Source organism: Balaenoptera ricei, chromosome 3, assembly GCF_028023285.1.
Source record: "Balaenoptera ricei isolate mBalRic1 chromosome 3, mBalRic1.hap2, whole genome shotgun sequence".
Taxonomy (NCBI): domain Eukaryota; kingdom Metazoa; phylum Chordata; class Mammalia; order Artiodactyla; family Balaenopteridae; genus Balaenoptera; species Balaenoptera ricei.
The window spans coordinates 84,088,261-84,112,753 of NC_082641.1; the positions used below are offsets into that span (position 1 = coordinate 84,088,261).

Consider the following 24,493-nt stretch of genomic DNA (forward strand, 5'->3'; position numbering starts at 1 on the left):
CTTCTCTGGGCTCTGAGGAAGAGTCTATTCCAAGCCTCTCCTTTAGTTTCTGGTGGTTTTCTGGTAATCTCTGGCATTCCTTGGCTTGTGGATGAATTACCCCAATCTCTGCCTTCATCTTCACATGGCATTGTCCCTGACTCTATGACCAAATTTCACCCTCTTGTAAGGATATCAGTCATACTGGATTAGGCCCCACTCTACGTCAATATGACCTCATCTTAACTAATCAATATCTGCGAAAACCTTGTTTCCAAATAAGGTCACATTCTAAGGTACTAGGGTTTAGAACTTCAACATATGAATTTGGAGGGAGGGGGACACAATTCAACCCCTAACAGTATTCAAAGCCCTCCACAAGGTTTCCTACTTCCCCTTCAGCTTTATCTCCCCATACCTTACCATTTCACCTTATACTTGAGGCAATGTAGACAACAAAAAGCCCTGCCTTTCTGTAAATCATTACAATACTTTCTGTCTCTGTGCATTTCTTTTCCTCTAATTTTTTGGACCCTCTCACCAAATCCTATTCATTCTTCAGGGTCAAGCTCAAAAGATCCTTCTTCCATTAATAGCCTAAGTTTCCTATCCAGAAATAAACTCTTCCTTTTCTTCCTCCCTAAATATATTATTTGCACTTTTCTTATGGAACTTAGCACATAACTTGTAACTACTGTTGTACATGGCTTATATGATCTATATTCCCTACTGGACTGTACGTCTCTCTTGGGGACAAGGCACACACAGCATTTATTTTTCCCACAGTATTCTTCAAAGTGCTTTATAACAAATATTTGTTGAGCAAAGTTATAACTATCATAGAAATTATAGTTTAAAATCTTTGATATGTTATTTTATAATTATTATTTACTTCTTTAAGACTGCAGAAAAAATCTTATTAATGGATGCTTCTGACTTTTATACTATGGAAATGCACAAATGTTTTCAAATCAATATATAGTTTCAGACCCTAATCCTGAGCCTGTCTAACAAGGTGAACTTACTAATACACTGTAGGAGCCCATTAAACAACTCTAAATTTTTTCCTACAATATTGTTTTTAGAAGTTCCAATGACACAGAAAGAGGTTTCATTTATCACATTTAATAAATATTTATTAACACAATTCTAGGTAGTTCAAACTTATTTTTTAAAAGGGGGGAATATTAAAAAAAATTAAAACTGAAAACATGGTACCAATATCAAACAAAGTTTTGAGAGTTTTGAGCTAGAATTTAGTTTACTTCCTAAGAAGCAAGCATGCTTTGCCTGTTCTCTTTTTAGAAGAAAAAATGACATCTATGTAATATACTTTCTTTGCCTTTTTATATATATATGCACTGACATTCAAATGAGGCACAACTTTAGATAAATAAATAGTTATAAAATAAATCTTCAGGATTTAGTCATTAAGAGTTTGTCAAGATACTTTTTCTAAGTAACCTTTTTGAATGGAAAAGATAACAAGATTCAAGGAGATATACTTTCTAAACAAGCACTTTAAATGAATTTTGGTGTTCACTAACTTAAGTACTCAAGGACTTGGTTTGAAGAGTCCAAGAGACTAAAAGTCTGCTTTTCAAGAGTACTATGATCGTCTATCAAGGGAGAAATTTTGGCATTTCTATATTCTAACAGTTCACGATCCTTGCTTGATGTCAGTAATTCACTGTCGACTACTCCAATAGTTGCATCTTCTACCAGAATATTTGCTTGATATGCTCCAACTGAAATTTCAGGCATTCCAATGTAGTCATGATCTGCCACTACTGAACCTTGTAAGAGATAAAGACTGTCTGAAAGAAGAAACATAAGTTTGCCTTTTAGAATTATAATTAAATCACTTTAAAATTAAATACTGTTAAATGAGGAACAAAATCCCAAGTAATACAAATTAACTATCAAGATTAATTTCTGGTGGGTTCTCGTATCTCCTAAATAAATATGTCAAAGAATGAATAAAATGATATATGAATTTGACAGTTCATACATACAGAATTCAGGAAAGATCAAGGGTTTTAAAAGAGCCAAACTTTTTTTTTTCCAATTAAAAATAAAAGGAATAATATAAAGGGATTTTTTTTACAGGATTAAAAAAAATTTTTATTGGGGTATCGTTGATTTACAATGTTGTGTTAGTTTCAGGTGTACAGCAAAGTGAATCTGTTATACATACACATATATCCACTCTTTTTTGGATTCTTTTCCCATTTGGCCATTACAGAGTATTCTCTTGACCTATGTTTGGTAGGTGTGGGTGGAGGGGGTGGTAGGTGTGGGTGAGGGGGTGAGAATCATGGTATAGATTAAAAACAAAAGTTATAAAACTATATTTTTGATGTTGATGATATTCTTAATATACTTCTGCAAAGCATTTCTGGGTGAATTAACGGGGTCATGAAAGATGTTTTAACAAATGGAATTGTTGAGTCCTTACATTTACAACTTTAGATAATTCCCCGGTCTTTATAGAATCCATATTAGGGCAATAATATTAAATTGTCACAATATGAAATGATAAACTAAAATGAAGATTAAGTTCCTAGCATCAGGCTTATATAATAGGAATGTGAAAGTAGGCAGGCTACAACGAATTAGACTAAAAAGCTTAGCTTACTTAAGTCTAATTTTTTTTAAAAATTTATTTATTATTTATTTATTATTTATTTTTGGCTGTGTTGGGTCTTCGTTTCCGTGCGAGGGCTTTCTCCAGTTGCGGCAAGTGGGGGTCACTCTTCATCGCGATGCGCGGGCCTCTCACTATCGCGGCCTCTCTTGTTGCGGAGCACAGGCTCCAGACGCGCAGGCTCAGTAATTGTGGCTCACGGGCCCAGTTGCTCCGCGGCACGTGTGATCCTCCCAGACCAGGACTCGAACCCGCGTCCCCTGCATTGGCAGGCAGATTCTCAACCACTGCGCCACCAGGGAAGCCCCAAGTCTAATTTAATATTAAAATGCTCATGACCTTTTAAGGTGTAGCTAAATCCATACTAAAATGTGACAAGCAATCTTGTCAGTATTTCATTCTATTTTGAGCAAATTTATCATCACTATCAGGAAAAAAATGCTTAAAATGAAAAACACATGGCAAAGCAGCAGCATCTTTATAAATAAAGGTTAATTATATAAAAGAATTTCTCCCTACATAATATTTTAATTCATTACAACAAGGAACTATTCCACCGCAGCTGATTAACTTCCTGGACCCCTGCCTTCTCTTTCTGGATTTTCTCCCAAAACTTTAACAGATTCTCTTAAAGATTTTAATACCTTAAAGAATCCTCAAATTTTAAGTTCAAGAAATAGCAAAAGGAACATTAATTACCCATTTAGATTAGAGATCAATGAAAGTTTCTCAGAGCAGATAAATTTGCTAATATATCCCAGAACATGATTCCACCCTACCCATCCTCATACTAATATGTGAAAAGCTAACTGAATCTATTCCAACCCTATAAGTTACACATTTATGAACTTTAAATTTACAAACATCAAAAGATCAAACAGGACTTCCCTGGTGGCGCAGTGGTTAAGAATCTGCCTGCCAATGCAGGGGACATGGGTTCGAGCCCTGGTCCGGGAAGATCCCACATGCTGCGGAGCAACTAAGCCCGTGTGCCGTAACTACTGAGCCTGCACTCTAGAGCCTGTGGGCCACAACTACGCGCACCTAGAGCCCGTGCTCCACAACAAGAGAAGCCACCGCAATGAGAAGCCCGCACACTGCAACAAAGAGTAGCCCCCGCTCGCCGCAACGAAAAGAAAGCCCCCACACAGCAACGAAGACCCAATGCAGCCAAAATAAATAAATAAATAAATAAATAAACTTTAAAAAAATATATTAAAAAAAAAAAAGATCAAACAAAGCTATGTTCTCTCCCAACAGATGGCATAAGTAGACTTGGGCTTGTATGGACATTTAGTTTTGCCCATTTACTTCTTCATTAGGCAAAGTGTACTTGGTATTTTAGTTTTGAGAGGCTTTCTAAGTTTAACCCCACCAATTCTTATTAATGCAAAAGTAGTAATTAGATTGAAGATGCTGTTAAGAAGATACACATACTTATGATGGAAATAAAAGTATGGGTAATTGAAGGTGATAAGAAAATGATTTTTGTATGTTATAGGGGATGAATTGCTGAACAAGAGAACAATTCTGAGAGATAAAAAAATCATGCAACCCATGAGAAGTGCTATGCCCAAGAGTAGCAGGAAAGAAGAAAAAATGATCAGTGAAATTGAAACACTTTTAGACTGTGTGCTAGAGTTTCAACATCAAAGTCTGCTATTAGCTTGTTAATACTAGAGAAAGATAGGTTGTAATTTAAAAGAGAACTTAAAAAGGTTAGGTATGGTAAAAATGTTGCTGATGAAATTTTTCTAATAAGCCATGAAGAATTTCATAGGTTCAGGGTACACTGCAGCAATGTATTAGTGACAGCAGCTACAATATAGCATTTAAAGTATTTCCAAATTGGATCTTTGCAGAGATCTTTGATGAAGGAAGTTTTCTGTCTCAAAAATTTTTTTCCATACAGAAAGCAGGTCTACTGTAGTAAAATATGTCCAGTAAACATGTATCAACAGGGAGACTATGGATAGATGTAAAGCTCTTAGAAGTTATCACTTTGATTTCCTGCAAATGCATTCAAAGACCTTGAGCATAAGCACCGCCTAATTACAGTAGACTTAGAAACAAATGGACTTTACCAACCTCACCTGTTTGTAAGAGGACAGCTTCTATATGAAAGTAACCAATATATATCTGAATATATATACATACACACACACACACACACACACACACTTTCTTTTAAATAAACTTTAAAGTAACTTAGTGTGATAAAACTGTAGAGAATAAAGATTATACTCAGCAAATTCTACACAAATCACTCTATATGCAATGGAAAACTACTCTGGAGATTTCAAGCCTTCTTTGTGTAGGAAAAAACAAAATTCTCATTCATTCATAAAGGTCAAATATGTTTCAATTCCTACTATGTTCTAAATCTAGTGCACCCAACAGAAATGCTCTTTAACTTCAAAAAAAGATTACCAAAGACTTACCAGAAGGAGATTTTTGAGGCCTTACATACATGTTGAAATAATGCTATCTTAGATATATTGGGTAACTATAAATATATTATTAAAATTTTTTTCACCTACTTTTTAAACATGGCTACTAGAAAATTTTAAATTATATATTACATAGTTTTTGCATTATATATTCATTGGACAGTACTGATCTAGAACAATCCTGAGTTAGGGATATAGAAAAGAACAAGATAAGTTTTTGCATCCAAGATAAAAAGACAGAGAGATAAACAAAACCATATTAAAGGACTTTTCTACTCAGTCACATTACACGATAGAATTTAATTATTTTAATTTTCTCATTCTATTGATTTAGTTACTATTATGACATGTTTGATGAGAGCATTATTTCAGTTTTGTCTGGACTGAATACTTAAGTCTTTAGTTTCTTAGAAGCAGAGGTATTTTCAAGACATTTCAGGAAGGTGTTATCAGCAGTTTTGACATACTTTTTCTTATTTAGTTTTAAAGAGAAAAAAAATGAGATTAAGAATATTAAAATTTCCCTAAGGAGAAAAATAAGTTAAAACCAAAGCCTTAGAAAAGTCTGAGTGATTTGGATTAATTTATTTTTTCAAATAGAAAGAAAAGTACAAGGTTTCAGAATAATTAATTTTCTTATTGTGAAGTGAGGTGTCTTGACTAATCCTATACATGGCCTGATATCCTAAAACTATTACAGTGTGTTGCCATACTACTACATCTTTTCTCATGATAAAATAACAAATAACTACAATTTGATACATACCACATAATTGTCATAACAGATAACCAACACTAACACAGAGAACTGAATGACTTTTAATTGTGAGATTACATAATTAGAGGCCAAAGGGAGGTGCTTTGCTAAAACTACAGTTGGCTCTCCATATCCCAGGGTTCGGATCCATGGATGTGCGGGTGGGGTAGGGGATAAAGGTTGGGGGTACCGTACTATGCCATTTTATGTAAGGGGCATGAGCACAAGCGGATTTTGGTATCCACAGGGCTCCTGGAACTGATCCCTTGTGGATACCAACTGATGACTGTGTATTAATAATAAAGTCAAGCTCATGGGCTTGATACTAATACAGGGACTAAGCTTTATTTTGTTTTGCGAGTGTAGACCATAATTGTGGTAGGCAGAATAATGGACCCCTAAAGATAGCCATGTACTAATTCATGAAACTTGTGATTACGTTACCTTACATGGCAAAGGAGAATTAGGGTAGTGATAGAATTATGGTTGCTAACCAACCAACCTTGAACCAGGGAGATTATCCTGGATTATCAGGATGGGCCCAAGGATAAGAGTCCTTAAATGTGGAAGGGGAAGGAAGAATAGGAGGATGGAGTGATGTAATGTGAGAAGAACTCTACCCCCACTGCTGGCTTTTAAGATAGAGGAAGAGGACCACAGCCAAGCAATGTGAACAGCCTCTAGAAGGTGGAAAATGCACAGAAACACCATCTTCTTGAGCCTTCAGAAAGGAACACAGCCCTGACAATGCCTCAATTTTAGCCCAATGAGACCTACATTGGATTTCTAAGTATAGAACTGTAAGATAATAAACTTGTGTTGTTCTAAGCCACTAAATTTGTGGTAAATTGTTATGGCAGCAATAGGAAACTTATAAAAGAATAAAAACCATTTCACAAACTGTGAAGGGCATTCAGACCAAAGCCTTTAGGGGAGGCAGACACAAACTGATCACAATAATTCCCACTCAAAACAAACAACACTACTCAAAATCTATGTCAGATAGAATAATGGGTCAATAACATTTTTCCTTTCAAAGGGAAACATTATGATTATGAAGAGACACTATGGTATGTCGAAAAATTTCTTGTTAAAATACTCAGTCTTGAAAAGGTGCCTGGCACTGAACTAGACAAAAAGGCAAATAGGCCTGCTTAAAATATCAATGTCAACCTAGTACTGAATGTGCTCCCTCAACATTATGTTCTAGATAAGAATGGATAAGAAGTTCGCAACGGAAGCATATCTGCTTTGTACAGTGAGCTTTAAGACAGCTATGAAATCTCAATGCTGGTAAGAGCAACAATGCAGACAAATTCATAGTTCTTTTGGCTATACCTTGTTCAAATTTATGTCAAAAGAATGGGATGACTATTCAAAGACATTCTGTTTGGTTTAAATTCAGTTCAAAGACTCTTTAAAATCAGCTTTTGAGGTGAAGATTTTCAGGAAAATATGTGATAGAAATCACATTTATTTTGAATTTTCTACAAATAAGAGAAACAGACAAAAACGGACCAAAGAGTAAACAAGAACCAGACTCTAGGATAGCTAGATTAGTACCTCCTTTGATTAATAAGAAAAAACAATTTTACCCATCAATCTCAGGTTCCTTATATGTATACACTAGTACTAATACTGCAATTTCCTTTGTATTACTGGAAGAATAATCTGCAGAGAATTCAAGCATGAGGCAAAAATTGTACTGCCTCTGTTTAGAAATTGTTCTATTCAATTGGATTCTGAAATATTCAGCAGTAGCAAAATGTTAGGTCTCCTTAAGAAATTCTTCGGCAAGAGCAAATTGCAAAATGTTGAAACAGATCCTGATACAGCAGCATTTTAAGCACAGATTTTGTATTAATTAAGGAAGGTTAACACATTAGAAGGGAGCAAGTCCTGAAAGCCAAAGATTAAGGGGAAAATCAAAAGAAGAAGAAAGGACAACATGCACCTGTATAATCTTTTGTTCCTACTTAACTTGCAGAAGGGAGAAATCATAAAGGGCAGCTTAGAACTAAGAAGAGGCACAAGGAATAAAAGTGCTTATCTTCTAACAACGAGAATGAAGGTACTGTGAGCTTTCTGAATTGGAACAGTCCAAGCTAAGTTTACTACTAGAGCAACTGGTTCTGCCATAAGCAGAAAGGAGGGTACTCAGAGCTTTTAACATGAGAGTTGTGACCCAGATCAGAAACAGAGTTGAGCTATTACAAAGCAGCCCCAAGGGCTTCATATCCTAAGAAAGAGGGTTATCTATGATCATCATTTTTGTAATTATTATTTACTTATGCCTGTTAAATAACTCAGTTGTTTATATTGTTTAAAAATGTACTAAATTGTATCTTCCTTAATTGCTACTCAGATTCAAATAATACTGATGCTTTATCTTTCTTTATAGAAAAAACAAAATTAACTAGCTAAGGTACCAATTCACTCCCTCTAAGTTATCCACCCCAAAGAAACTCTAGGGAGCACATACAATAGGACAAAATAAAAGTCTCAATAAAGTGGGATTTAATCTGAAAGCCATGTCATTTAGCTCCAGTCTATGAAAGAAAGGGTTAGAGAAGATCAGGATATCTTGACTATTCGTAATCACATTTTGAGGCAAGTATTACCTTGTCCAGTGTGCTATTACCTCTTCTTATAATGGCACTTTATAGCATTCTGAGTATCTCCCACTCTCACCCTCCCCTGCATCCACCATGACTGTGACTAAGATGCAACATTAAAAATTAATCACATTTTTAAATGTCCCCTAATATATTTATCTCACAACAGAATTCCAGACAGTATGTTTGTTTTTGGCATTACTTATCTTAGTTACTATCATTTCATGCTAAAAGTGACAAAATATTCTGAAAGTGAAAATAATGAAGATATAATTCCTCCTTCTGTGAAACACGTTCAGTGTCTCCCACATGAACTGTGGGAAAGTGTGTGAAAAGTACACTAGAAATCAAAATAAAATCTCTTACAAACCTGACAGTTCCAGAAGACACATGCTAATAAAAAAGACTACCTGGGGGGGCTTCCCTGGTGGCACAGTGGTTAAGAATCTGCCTGCCAATGCAGGGGACACGGGTTCGAGCCCTGGTCTGGGAAGATCCCACATGCCGCGGAGCAACTAAGCCCGTGAGCCACAACTACTGAGCCTGCGCGTCTGGAGCCTGTGCTCCGCAACGGGAGAGGCCGCGATAGTGAGAGGCCCGTGCACTGCGATGAAGAGTGGCCCTCACTTGCCGCAACTAGAGAAAGCCCTCACACAGCAACGAAGACCCAACACAGCTGAAAATAAATAAAAAAAAAAAAAAAAAAAAAAGACTACCTGGGCTCCAATACTGTACAAAATTTTATAAAAATGAGAAGGGAAAAGAAAAACTAACCAAAGGAGGGGTGCGGGGCGGGGGAGATTTCTTATATTTTTAACTTCTCTCTTCATTCAAAGAAAGTAAAAATGTAGAGAAGTGACAGATATTTACCTTGTTCACTGGATTCTCTTACATAGGGCTTGAGGTGGGACATTTTGATGGGTCTTTTAAGTCTAGTCCCAGTGTTGTCTCTCAGAACAGCACATCCATTTTCTGTAATATAGTCTATGACACAAGGACCAACCCATTCAGATTGGAAACGACCATCCTTCCACCAGTTTTTCCTTTGTCTTAAAACTTCATGACCCACTTTTAGATGAAATGGATTTAATTGCTTTGGTTTCTTTTTAACAATGATTTTGCTTTTATTTAGTTCATCAAAACTGTTGTTCTCCATCTGCAAGTGTAAAAACAAAAAAAAAGAACAAAGGGATGAAAGAGCTAGAGTTTCTTGAAGGTATATACAGATAACATTATAATAAAAAGATTACTTATTGAGATGCTACTGAAAGCTAGGCAAGAATCCCACTTAATTTTTTAAAACAATATTTCAAAGTCAGTATTATTACCTCAATTTTATAAAGAAAATAAAGTAATATGAGATAAAGTAATATGCCCAAGTTAAACAACTAGAAAGCAAGACCAGGGATTTGAATTCAGCTCTACCTTGATTCCAAAACACATAGTTTTCCTATTAATGTCTCTCAGAATTTCATAGCTAATAAACATACTGTTTAATCAAAACATGCAGAATTCAATAGAAAAAATTTGGTTTAAGGGTATATCATATGTATGTGAGTGTGTGCTGAAATTAAAAAAAAAAAATCACTTTATAGATTTTTAGATTATAGAGTTTTTTTCTATTAGATAGAATCACCTGGCCCGCTGAAGTTGTCTTATTCTCCATTATTTTATCAGCTTCTTTAAATGCACCTAGAATTCTGGCAAACATACTTGTATTATTACCATCCACTTCACGAAGAATATCTGAAGTCTCAGGCATGTAAAGATTTCGATTAAACATTTGAAAATACGGTGTATTTTTAGTAGGTTCCTATTAAGAAAAATAAACAACAATTTGTAATAAAACATTTATGTAGCCAAGAAATAGTCATAATTCACAAGTACAGATTATAAAAAGGTACATACCAAGTGAGTAACATTGAAGGCAAATGAAACAGCTGCTAGGTGATCATCCCAGTTGTTTGGGTAGTCAGCACAGTGTTTGGAAAGAAATGTTTTGATTGTGCTAGGTGTACTTACAGTTGGATTAATAGTTTGGGAGGCATGAGAAATTACAATTTGCTTTGTACCAAACAATTCACACAGTTCTACATTGATCTGAAAAACATACAAAAAACAAAGCTGATTTTAAAATCTGTATTTTATTTTTCCCTGGATTGAAAGGTTGCAAAAGAATTTGAATCTTGCCTTTTCCTTGACCATAGCCAGTCTTTATGAAAACACACATATTTTGTTTAAAAGAGTAATTACCATTTATTGAATCCTTACTATGTGCTGATGCTTTACATTACAGTCATTATACCTGACAAAAATCTTATGAGATATTATTAACCCCATTTTAAAGATAAGAAGCTGAAGCTCTGGGAGGTTGAAGCTCTGGGAGGTTGAGTGCCTTGCCAGACACACACATACAGCAAGGAAATGGAAGAACAGAATTTAACACTAACTCTGAGTTCAGATAACATTTTAATTCAGTAGACAGTTTCTCAAACACAGTTAACATAATCCACTTGACAGCTACATGACCTTGGCCAAATCACCAAACCTCTGTGTACTCAGTTTCTTCATCTGTAAAATGAGGAAAATCCTACCCACGACTCTCTTGAGGATTAAATGAATAAATGTTTATAAGGCACTTAAAACAGTGCTTGGCAAGTAGTAAGCACTTTATAACTCTTAATGTTACTATTATTTTTGTTGTTATATTTATTATGGGCAGGGCCTAATAAGTCAAAATGAGTTTAGAAAACTTCTAAGAATAAGCCTGTTAACTTATTTTTCCTACCTTATTTACACCTCAAACTATTTTTTCTTATTATTTTTAGTTGGGGTAGTCAGATAGTAGTGATATAGTAGTGGGGTAGTGATACAGTACTGGCCAAAAAGATTTAAGTGAAAGTTGTTGGGCAGACTCAGCTAGTTCTAGCTTTTTTTGCCCATTAACCTCCCCTTTCTTTCTGCCAGAAATGTAGAATTTGTGGCATGCCATATTGTAAGCATAAGATTGAGAGTCACATCTCAAAGATGGTGGAACAGAATGCTAGAAGCATGGGTTCCCAATGACATTCAGAGTTACCCTTCCAACCCTGGAGAGCCTGGCCTTCTCTTCCCTAAGTATAAAATAAACTCCTATTGGAGTTTATATATTGGAGGGAAGAGAAGGGTTCTCTGTTACTCGCAGTGGAATACAATTCCTACCTAATATATGTACTAATTAAGGCCGCCTCCTTTTTTTTTTTTTTTTAACATCTTTATTGGAGTATAATTGCTTTACAATGGTGTGTTAGTTTCTGCTTTATAACAAAGTGAATCAGCTATACATATACATATATCCCCATATCTCCTCCCTCTTGCGTCTCCCTCCCACCCTCCCTATCCCACCCCTCTAGGTGGTCACAAAGCACTGAGCTGATCTCCCTGTGCTATGCGGCTGCTTCCCACTAGCTAGCTATTTCACATTTGGTAGTATATATTAGTCCGTGCCACTCTCTCACTTCATCCCAGCCTACCCTTCCCCCTCCCCGTGTCCTCAAGTCCATTCTCTACATCTGTGTCATTATTCCTATCCTGTCCCTAGGTTCTTCATAACCACTTTTTTTTTTTTTAGATTCCATATATATGTGTTAGCATACGGTATGTTTTTCTCTTTCTGACTTCACTCTGTATGACAGACTCAAGGCCCATCCACCTCACTACAAATAACTCAACTTTGTTTCTTTTTATGGCTGAGTAGTATTCCATTGTATATATGTTAGGCCACCTCCTTTTAATTCAAAAGTAATCTAAAAGAAATCCCAGAAAATAGGTATCATTTGGGTCAGCCTCAATCTGAGGTCATAATTAATGGTTTTAAAAATGACTGACTTTTGGAAAAGGCTTCAACTTGTTTGAAGAGGTTGCCTAGAACTGATCCAGTGAATCCATTTGTGAGATGCTACCTATATATCCTTACCCCAAGAGCCTTTTTTTCTCCCCATCAAACCAGACATTCCATTAGTGGTCACAATTTTAGTTTTCCATAAGACACATTTTTAAAATTAAAGAAATAATTTTTCCTTTACAAACGTTAATTCTCTTTTCTTCAGAGGTTTATAAAAAGGTCTTTGTGTATTTTATTGAAACAATTTAACAAATACTCAAATGCTCTAAGCTGAGATATGTTAGAAACATCTGTACTTTCATCAACTTTATAATAAACCTCCCACATTGTGTATAATGTTCTAAATCTTATTTCAATACTTTAGCAGTGTTTTCTATGTCAGTATATGCTGACAAAAGAAAATATTTTATTTTGTCACGATTATGCCTGCTGTATAATATTTAAGCCATTTAAATCACAGCAAAAAGAACACATTTTCTTAATCACATGTGATTTTTAGTTTTTTTGTTAAACCTCAGAAAAGAGGCTTATAAACATTTATTGTTACTTTTGGTAAAATTTTCAGTCTTGGATTATCATATGACTTTTTTTTTTTAAATTAATTTTTATTGGAGTATGGTTGCTTTACAATGTTGTGTTAGCCTCCACTAGCACAACAAAATGAATCAGCCATACACATACAGATATCCCCTCCCTATTGGACTTCCCTCCCATTTAGGTTATCAGAGTGTATTAGGTAGAGTTCCCTGTGCTACACAGTATGTTCCCATCAGTTGTCTATTTTATACATAGTACCAATAATGTATATATCATATGACTTTAAACACGACTAGAAAGACTGCTGGTGATTCATAATGGTTTCATATTGTCATTACTTAGTATCTTGAAGTACTGTATGCATTTAGGATGAGGCTTTTCATTAATAAAGGTGAAAGTAAGACAATATTTCAAATAGATTTCTTGATAATTTTGAATTTTGGTGGCTAATTTCCTATCAGATCTGATTAGTCCACATTTATTTTTATATCATTAATGTATCTGTGAAAGAGGTAGTACTAGAAGTTACTTGTGTCAGCTCTATCATTTTCCTGTGGTTGAAAGGTGACTGCATTATTATTTGTATGATCTTGTTTCACTGCAAGAAAATTAAGCCACCTAGCTATTCTATGAAGGGTAGTTTGGCAAAAACTGGACAATATCCATAAATTTAATTACTGCTGCTAAAGCAAAAGAATGAGTGAGGGAACCACTATGGATTCCCACATGTTGCAGATTCTCACTTTTCTCCCAAGATACCTTCCCACACCATGTGCGACACACAATCATCTGCTTTGTTGATTCAGGATGCTATTATCAATCTCTATATATTATTAGTAAAAGCTTCATTTCTTTCTTATTTATTAGATAAAAATTATAAACAAAAGTTCTAATATTGTCATCCTACAAACTAGATTGTCTTGCACACCCCATTTTGCAGACCACTGCTATGTCAGTCAAGGTAGGCAACATTATACTGCAGTTACAAAACACATTCAAGGCTCAGTGGTTTAACTCAAAAATTTTACTACTTGCTCAGACAAGGTCAACTGTAGGTCAGGGTGTCTCTCCAAAGCACCTAGGTGCCTCAGAAATCCTGGATGAGAGAAAATCCACTACCCTTTAGGGTAATAGCTGAAATACGCAGTTAATTCTCCAGAGAGAATAAGACTGGGAGAAGGAAGAATCGAGGATGAAGTTTTCAATACCTCAGGCTGAAAGGGGCACACATTCATCCATTCAACTTCTTTGCCCAGATGTGTTACTTGGGCTTGCCCACCTGCAAGAGGCTAGGACAGTCGTCTATGTTTGGAAGGCTAGGAGAACTAGTTATTGCTAAGCACTAGTAATTAATATCACAAAACAACAGATGATTATGTATATTTTAATCACTAATAGTTATAAAAGCAACATAATGATAACATATAAACTGAAAAGTTAAGGGAAAAAACCTATAATCTCATTACTCTTAAAAACTCCATGGTTAACCATATAAATTTTTATTTTAGTTTCTTTACATTTATGTAAAATATGTATACATAATATATGTAATAAAATCTTTTATCCAGAGTTTTAACTGAACATGTTTTAATCAGTGTCCATGTTATTTCCTTTTCTTTGTCAACATTTTTAATGACTACAAAATATTTCATCACGTGGCTTGACATTTTTCTGAAACACTTTATTTGGATATTTAGGTCATTTCCTATTTCTCGTTAATATACATAGCATTGTGGTAAATAATATCATAAAAGAGCTATTTTTCTATACTTTGGATAATCGCCTTAGAATTCTTAGAAATAGGATCGTTCATCAGTGTGTATATATATATATATATATATATATATATATATATATATATATATATATATATATATATGGTTCTTACTGGACCTTTGGCAGACTGCTTTACAAGAGTTAGTTTCAAGTTGCTATACTACCTGTAAGGTAAGGCTATATTATTTTATCTGTACTCTATTTGGTATTTTTGGTATTACTACTATTTTTCTTGATTTAGATAAACAAAAAATGGTCTTAATTTACATACTATTATTGGGTTTGAACATTTTTCCATATTTATTATTTTTATTCCCTCTTGTGAATTACGTTTCTGCCATTGACTAAATTTTTTAATTTGTTTGAATCTTTTATAATAAAGGCATTAACCCTTTCCTGCATGAATGTGCTTTATTTTTGTTGGCCTATTTCTTGGCCTGTATGTTTTGGTTATTTTACCACATATAAATTTCTAATTTTTAAACAGCCAAAGTTGGTGATTTTTCCATTTAAATTTATGTCACTATTCCCTAAGCTTGGAAAGTTAACTCAGTCTCTAGAGATTGAAAAAAAAAAGTCAATTGTATTTTTTTTTTTTGTTTCAATTAAAAAAACCAAAATTTTTAATTTACCTGAAAACAATTTTGGTATGCAGTAATTTTAAAATCATATTATAGAAATAACTAGAAATAATTAGAAAATTGTTATCTATGCTGTTAATTAAATCAAATTTATTAAATAATCCTTCCCTAACTCCACTCATTTGTGATACCAGCTCTATCATTTTAAACATGGTTACTAAACTCTGTGCCAAAGGGCCTCCTTAACATCTGTTGGACACCTTGAAAACTACTAGCTTAAGGTAGTTTATGGTTTCAACATTAGATAAGACTATATTCCTTTTGATGATGTTGTATCTTTACAGAACTGTTTTTTGACAGGTGCTATGATAAAAAGCAACAACTGTATAAAAATCAATGTGAAACAGGAAATGAGGATGGCAGTGTCCAAACTGATTCCAAAGTTTGAAAAGCTTAGCAGTGGTAAACAGGTATACCCATCCCATTAGTAACTAACTGTGGTTATTTAAGAATGAAATGAAAATATTATTTCTTTCAATTTATGACTACTATTTTTTAAAATGGCTAAGTGGTTAGGACATAAATACTACGTTGTTTGGACCTGTGCAGAAAAAGAGTTAACATAGCAGAACTAAGGCTGCTATCCTGTGAAAGTCCTGCTTACAAAGTTGGCCCTTGGCTGGTGTCTAGAACCTTGGATTTCGTGCGGGTTTCCACCATTCCCTAACTGATTAAGGGTGGCTCACAGTGCCTAAACTGTTTATACAATCAAGGTGGCTTATGCTGAACACCTTCTTTCTTTTGAGAATCTAGAATTTTTGGTGCTTATGTGATCAGCTCCCAGTAAAAATCCTAGGCACCGAGTCTCTAGTGAGCTTCCCTGGTAGACAACAATTTACATGGGTTGCTATAACTCTGCTGGGAGAATTGAGCATGTCCTGTGTGATTACACTGGGAGTGGATGTCTTAGAAGCTTGTTCCTAGTTTCCCCTGGACTTATCCCCATGAGCCTTTTGTCTGCTGATTTTGCTTTGTATCCTTTAGTTATAATAAATCTTAGCCATAGTATGACCATCTGCTGAGTCCTCCTAGGACTCCTAGTGAATTATAAAACCTGGAGATAACCTTAGGGACCCCCTGGCACAGGCCCTAACTATTTGATAAGTATCAGTTTAAGTATTTCTTTTGGACTGAGATATCAAAGGTGCTGTGAACCTAGACAGTCTGGTTATTTTCTTACACCAGTACCCTGTCAATTATAAAAATTTAATAATATGCCTTAAGTATAGTAGTTATATTCCTTTTTTAGAATTTTTGTATGTATTCCTGTCTGCTTATTCTTTCAGGTTAACTTTAATCCGGATAAAGGCCAGGGCAAAGGAAAATACTCCCTCCTTTTTCATGCTGATTAGAAATCCATTAGCATATAAATTAATTTTGATTTGGGAAAAATTGGTATCTTTCAATATTGAAGATTCTCATTCACGAACAAGACTGTATTTCTCCATTTAGTCAATTCTCCCTCTACATGTAAATCATAGATTTTTAAGCTAGAAGCAAAAAAAGACTCTTTGGTCCAACCTTCTCATTTTAGTTTGAAGAAAACTAAAGATAGGTTTACAATTACTTAGTGGCACAGTAATTACTAAAATCCTTAATTTCCAGTCCAACTACCTTTGTCCTATACAATATTAAACCTCTATATCTGTAGGAATTTATCTCAACTTATTAAGTACCATATAAGTTGCGCTGCTCACTGAAAGGTGAGTAAAATATGCTCCTAGATCTAAGTAGTTTGTCTTACCTGATGAATGAACTCATCTCTTTGGTCCATTATTATTTTCTGAGGAGGTCCATATAAGAAAAATATATTGATAATAGCTTTAGAAATTTCTGATGCTGAAACATCACAAAGAGGCAAAATCACAACCCATTTTGTGAACAAATCTGTCATGATTATAGCATATACATGACTTCTGCTGCTTGTATGAAATGGGCCCATCAGATCAACAGTAACTATACTCCATGGATTCTCCACTTTGAGAAGGTGCTGTTTAGGTGCTAGAATAACCGTATTTTTTGCCACTTGGCAATGCTGACAAGCATATACCTATAAAACAGGCATACAATAAAGAAAAGGTATACAAATGTTAATATATTCAATATAATAAAAGCAGTCTTATAAATCTGAACTTTGAAATGGTTGATAGGTACTTTGTGTTTTGAAGGAGAAACTTTTGGACTATTCTCATAATAAAATAAAACCTATTCAGAATATAAGCAAATATTACTTGCTACTACTATTCAATGACCGCCTTAAGGGGTCTTATTCACATGGAACATAATTCTGGTTTACAATCAATAAATATTTATTAAATGAATAGATCTTAAAATATGTTTGCTATAATTTTAAATCAATATGTGAGTATATAATTTCTATAACCAACAAAATTTTTTTCTTTTAAAGTTATCACTCTACTAAGTTCATTCATTCATGTATGCAGTAACATTCATTAAAATATAACTTTATTCAAACAATATTTATAGATGCCAGAAATTCCTCTAGGTCCTGGAAAAAGAGAATGAACAAAAACAAAGCCCATGCTGTCATGGAGCTTTCATTTGTGTGAGAAGAGAAGAGATCAATTGATCAACATATGGATGGTGCCATTGTTCAACATATTTCTGGAATTACACTTTGGAAACTACTTTCAAACCAAGTCCTGAACAAAATTTTTAAACCGATCTTATTGCATTATAGTTACTTTTGATCAAAATTTTTATTTTCTAGCTTTTCTAACTTAAACTAGTTCTCATCACAAATAACCTTATTCCCAAAAATCATTTTTCAAATGATAAAGATGTGACAAAGATTTCATTGAATGTCTGTAAAGGAATGTGTGGCAGGTTCTAAGGGCAAATACAAAAACTGAGGTCTCTGGAATACCTGCACAGACTCACAAATGATACTTAGTTTTAAATTAAATGTTGGGTTAATTCTTTTGCCTGAAATGACAGTCTTTTTAATGCACTATTACGATTATTAAAGGGTTCCCACATACATACTAAGGAATTTCTATCATTTGCCATATGGAGCACACTAGAAAGAGTAGGGATCAATTGACCTAACAGCAAGAATCCCAGAACTCCTAGGTGAATTTTCTATTAGAAGAAGTTGAGGTCCTAATGGGTTATAAAGTTACAAAACTCAGACTAATTTCATTATCTTCACAACTTGATTTTGCAATTAGTTGGTTTGGGGTTTCTGCCATATTTGACATTTTCTATGTCAAGACAATATAGGGACAAAAGAGGAGACACACATGGGGCCTGACTTATAATGAACATATTCTCCTCTCAAGAAAAGATTGTATGACTGCCATCAAAGAGGTAATGATTAACTTTTGGTCAAAGAAATTTCAGCCCCATTTAAATTCTGCCTATACAAGATAGTTCAATGACGAAAATCTGGTTCTAGATAATCTATCTAAACAGAGTATTTTCAAATATTTAAATAATGCTTTGTTCTAGTTCAAATTATATTTCAGTGATTTTAAAGAAGATTTTTGAGGGGAAATAAAACTCCCTTTAAATGTTTTGCAGAAAAACTAACCAGACAAAAAGTACTTAATGAGAAGTGATATCTAGAGTTAATCTGGAGCAAATATGAATTTTGGATATATACTACAAAGACATTATTCAAAATATTCTAAATACATAAGCCATACCCACTGTTTGACATCATTGGTCACAGAAGTCCAATAGTAGCTGGATTCCACTAGAGTAAGGGTTCTGGATATGCCATGATGGGCTCCAGTGTCATTTTCATGGCATTCTCTTAGGACTTTCTTTTTTTCTTCTTCTGAAACAATTACCAAACGATTTTGTTTTCTGTCTTTTCCAACATAAAACAGCTTTTTTTCTGAAATAAAAAAATACCAAAAAGATATAATTGAAATTTTTAGATATCTATATAGTTTTAAGATAATCATAGCCTTATCTCCAAACCATGAGGTTTTTTTTGTTAAATCTTTTTCCCTCTAAGATAGAATATTTGTGAAGATGCTACCATACAATCTGAAAGGTCCTCAGCTGTTACACTTACTAATAGATATGTCGGAGAACTAGCTGCTATAGTTTTGTAGCTATCAGCACAAGTAGGGCTAGCTTGTTCACCAAAGCACATGATAAATATGGGAGTATAAAATTATCTTTCTATGGGAGTAATCAAAGTAGAAAAATACTTGCAACAGGCACCTCCTAAAAAAGGCAAGAATTAGCAAATAAATTATGTACAGATAAGCAACTTCTGGAATAGAATTTTCCAAAATAGCATTTCATCATAGCTGTATTTTTGTAAGCAACCACCTCTCTTAAGTTTTTCCGGATTTGGGTAGGAAATAGGGTTCATAAAGCCAAGAAAGTGGGCAAACCTTAATCCTCAGGACAGTTGTTTTCCTTTGGAGACACCTGGAAAGAGTCTACGGCTGGGAAGTAATCAGGGCAGGAAGAGAATCGCCAATTCTCCAGTGTGGATGAGTAGCTATTCAAACTCCAAAATACACCAGTAAGATATTAGTGTGCTTAATTAAGCACATGCTGAGTGGAACATTCCTTACTTGAATTAGAAAGTAAGCAACTTAAGGGCAGGAGTTATCTATCTTATTCATCAACATGTTCCCAAGGCCTAAAATGTGACTGGCACACAGTAGGAACTCAGTAAACATTTGTTGCATAAATGATTAAATAAATGAATGAATGAGTCCTCTTTAGTCTAAGATGTAATAGGTATGCCTGTTCTTAAGCTTAAGGGAGTTACTGGAAGGGGTGTACACAGGAAGAAATAAGCAGGTATTTATTTATTATCTTAGAATTTTCTTGACCTGCTTTGAGAAAAGCCTGATTCCCATTAATAGTACCAACATTCATTTAGTCATCTGGTGATTGTACTTCTTTGCTTATCTCATCCCAAACTTCTCTTCCCCTTTGGAGGAGGAGGAGAAAGAGGGGAAAATTATCATAATCTTTCAAGATAAATATTCTACTGTCTTTCAAATATTTAATTCATTCAGGGGGATTAGGAGTTCAAAAATAAATATGATCCTGAGACTATTTAATGGCACTGAGAGGGAGGAACCACAGAAATAAGTATAGTAAATAAGTTAACTTTGTCAACATTTTCATATTTGGCAACAAATAAGTTCTTCATTGAGAGTGACACGAGTGCCTGCAAGTGTACCACTAGAGTAGGAATCACCTGAGGACAAAAGCAGGTGACATTAATTTAGGTAAGTGCTTTGTTTTGTTCATGGTATCATTTTCTGTCTATGATTTAAAATGCCCATTTCATATTTACTGGCCTTCAGTTAGCTTCAATGTGATTTTTATTTTGCTTTTGACTGAATGGCATTATCAATTTAAATGGTAATTGTTAAGCAACGACCAATTACTACAGAAATTCTCAGGATTCCACAAAGAATTACATATGGAGAAACATCTATATAAACTCTATACTAAAAATTGGGGGCATTAATTTTACCTTTGAAGGCAAATTTTTTTGCTGCTCTTCTTATGCCACTTCTCTCACTAGGCAGTGTAGTTGGATGATATTCACCAATTCGTTTATAATATGCAATCTGTTTAAGATGAAGGTCACCATTTTTTCCACTACGAACCATCATGAACCTAGGTAAAAGGTATTTAAAGATATAATTTATATGATAAACTAATTCAGTTGCTATTTCAGTTTAGCCTTCTGTCATATTTCTGCTTACATGTGAACTGAACATTCCTGGAATATTATCTGTGACAGAGATAACTGTAGTACAGAAAAGTGTGTGATGTATATGAATCTAAAATATTCAAATGCTATTTTTGAGACACAACACGACACATTATCTTGTCTCTTTCCATATGAAAAGAAATACTGAAAAATTTCCACATACTGGGAAAAAAGGAAATGAACAAGCACACTTCAAAAAGTTTTGCTTAAAGTCTCTAATTACCATCAACTGAAATGTTACTTACATAGGATGGTTCTGTTATGTGACATTTAAACAAATGACAGCTTATAAGAGGGAAAATGTAATTTTATATTACTTCTAAATATATTCATGGTCATTGCAAAATGCAAAAACTTCTCAAATCATTTATGAGAAAGATACATTTTAGAAATGTTCAAATGATAAATGGCAAAGAAGATATTTAGCTATGCTAGATCTCATACACTCTTCTGAACTACATGTAAGCTAATTTTTCTTGAACAGAAATGATTTTTGTTCTGTGTGTACTTTCCCTATGTTATAAAGGAAAATCTGGCTGGACTGGCCAAAACAAAACTTATCTATTTTAGACCCTAAGCCATATGGAAAACCATTACTACATTCAAAAGAAAAAACCTTTTCTTTCCTATTTTCAGTCAAAACAAACTATTCTGTGCTGGTTATTCTGTTTGCCACCATCCCCGTTGATCCAGATACATGTTTGGCCTTTCTCTCCCTGCTGCTGTACCCTAAAAGACTGACCCTTACAGACTTCATTTATAGTTTTCTGGTTGGACTTGTCCAATGGGAGGTACGAGCAGGCAAATCAGATGGCAGAAGAAAGAGGTCAGGATATTTATTTCCCGGCTCCTTCCTTGGTTTAAGCTGCAACCCTCTACAATCATAGCTCCTGTCAGGAAGCCCATCTTCTGTGTCCCTAGTTCTCACTGGAAGTCTGTAACAACATTTCTTCTTCTTGCTGCTTCAGCCCTAGAGGTGGTTGCTATTTTCTGCTGTTGCTAGTCTCCAGGTGCCATGTTGGTTTCTTTGACCCTTTCCATCATATGTTTATAAACAGGAACTTCGTTAAATTTTCTTTAAAATCCTAGCAGAGTATATCTTCTGTTTCCTGCTAGAACTATAACTGATACAAATGCTTAAAATTCTGAATTTCAAAAAACAATATAGATGTTTACTGACCACTAGAAGATGCAGGGATAAGGCTACAAGAAAATATTACTGCAGAGAGAATGTTAGAACAAAGCAGAATAGACCATGCTTATAAACTATGGCTTAAAAAGCTTATTAAGTCTCTTTCCCAATGATACAGCACTTTGCACATTTAATAACCATCTTTCTGATCTTTTCATAACTTTGGGATATCAGTACATTTCTAACATCCCTTAACCTTAGGTTAGAATAAAGTGTAAGCCATTTGAAAAGCAAAGGTTCTGCAAAGCTAATTCTCTCCTATCATAACCTAAAAAACAGGTCAATTATCTCTATAAAACAATTAGCTTATTCTAAGTTTAATTCACTTTCAATTAAATACATAAATTTTTTTCATTTTATAATAAATGGTTGTACCCCTAAATCAAACAAATGTACCTTATCACAGTTTCTAAAACACCTCAAAAATGAATGGATCAGATTTTAAGACCATCTATAAAACTACAGTAAATAAGACAGTGAAGTATTGGCATAAGCCAATACTTATGGATGGAAAAACAGGTCACTGAAATACAATAGGGAGTCCAGAATTAAATCCACATGTATGCAGTCAATTAATTTACAACAAAGGCATCAATACAATGGGGGAAGAGATGGTCTTTTCGATAAATGATGCTGAAGCAATTGGATATCTGTATCAGAAAAAAAAATTAATATTGACCACCTACCTAAATCAACAAAATTAATTCCAGATAAATCATAAACCTAAAAGTGAAAAGTAAACTATAAAGCTTCTGGAAGAAAACACAGAAGAAGATCTTCAAAACCTTGGGATAAGCAAAGATTTCTTAAACAGGACAGAAAAAGCACTATTCATAAAAGAAAAAAATTATAACACGTTGGATTTCATTAAAATCAAAACCTGTTCATCAAAAGACCATTAAGAAGGGAAAGGGTAATCCACAGATTGGGAGAAGATATCTTTAATATATATATATCTCACGAAAGACTCATACCCAGCATATATAATGAACTACTACAAAATCAAGAAGAAAAGGATAAAACTCAATACAAAAAAATGGGGAAGAAAATCTTACATGATATTTCAAAGAAGTGAATATCCAAATGGTTAATAAGCAAGTGAAAATGTGCTCAACATCATTACCCCTAGGGCAATGCAAATTAAAGCCAAAATGATTAACAACTACACACTATTAAAAAGGTTAAATTTAAAAACAGAGACAACACCAGGGTTGTAACCGAAACTCTCATACACTGTTTGTGGAAGTGTAAAAATGGTACAGCCACCTTGGAAAATGGTCAGTTTCTTCTAAAGCTAAACATGTTTACCCTAAGGACTTGGCAATTCTATTTTTAAGTTTATATCCTAGTGAAATGAGTACATGAGTATCAGAAGACGTGTATAAAAATTTTCATAGATGTTTTATAGTCATAATACCCCTAACTGGAAACAGTAAAGGCATCAAAAGGTTTTACCCTGTGTATACTCAGTCCTTGCCCTATAGACACTTCTGTTGTTTTCCAGTTCCATGTTGCTCTAAATCTCAGTGCTTTTCAAACTAACTGTGAAATCTGTGACAATAGACCCCTTGATGCCTTTATTTTCATGTCATCCTATCTACAGCCTTTCCTCTGCCAAAAGATTCTGTGGCAAACTTCCACCCTTCATCAATTTTCAATTTAGGAAGACTTGTGTGGTTTTAAGTATGGAATATAGACTGTCAGTCTACCTATCCATTTGCCTGCCTGTCATTCTAGCTCTGTATTATTAATAATTCTCCTTAACTCTTAAAAAATCAACCAAAAAACAGGCAAAAATCATTTTTCTCTGTCTTATTTTCATCTCTAGGATACACTGACACAAGCTCTTCCAAGTCCAAGAGATAGAAAGACCCATCCTTTCTTAGTTTACATTAAATCATTATGGTCTATATTCTATAAAATTTATAATATACTATAAATGACCCCAAATTCTTGTTTTCCCTTAATGGCTTTTGGGACCACCAATGTTCTAAATCACCTAAAAGAAAACATTAAAGCATCCCAGCCTAGCCACTGGGAGCATGGTACCTGTAGGAGGATGAAATTTATTTAAAAAAGGTAAAATCCTTTGTTACCTCCATTTCAGAGACCAGTAAAGGTTGCAAAATTTCCTGAAGGACATTAAAAAGAAAAGGGGAGAAGCCTTTTCAGGCCTCTAAAAAGCCCACAGGAGCAAAAGACCAAACTCTCACACCTCAAAGGAAGTACAGGTCCTAAAACACAGAGGTTTATCCCAGGGGATACAAGGATTCTTCAATATACGCAAATCAATC

The 24,493-nt window shown here is 34.3% G+C and overlaps 1 protein-coding gene across 2 annotated transcripts in view; it reads right to left on the reverse strand.

Moving 5' to 3' along the window:
- Window positions 1–1,088: 1,088 nt before the first annotated feature.
- GIN1 (gypsy retrotransposon integrase 1) overlaps window positions 1,089–24,493 on the reverse strand; it is a 29,195-nt gene continuing 5,790 nt past the window's right edge. Inside the window, exons 2-8 of one of the 2 annotated variants that reach the window (XM_059919403.1) lie at window positions 20,765–20,910; window positions 18,954–19,147; window positions 17,030–17,335; window positions 10,357–10,548; window positions 10,085–10,261; window positions 9,319–9,604; window positions 1,089–1,796 (exon numbers count right to left, since the gene is read on the reverse strand). In XM_059919403.1, coding sequence (XP_059775386.1) covers window positions 1,522–1,796; window positions 9,319–9,604; window positions 10,085–10,261; window positions 10,357–10,548; window positions 17,030–17,335; window positions 18,954–19,147; window positions 20,765–20,906 — 1,572 coding nt within the window. In that variant the 5' untranslated portion in view covers window positions 20,907–20,910 and the 3' untranslated portion in view covers window positions 1,089–1,521. Of the gene's footprint in view, window positions 1,797–9,318; window positions 9,605–10,084; window positions 10,262–10,356; window positions 10,549–17,029; window positions 17,336–18,953; window positions 19,148–20,764; window positions 20,911–24,493 lie in introns of those variants that run through there. The other variant, XM_059919404.1, reaches the window with a different exon arrangement.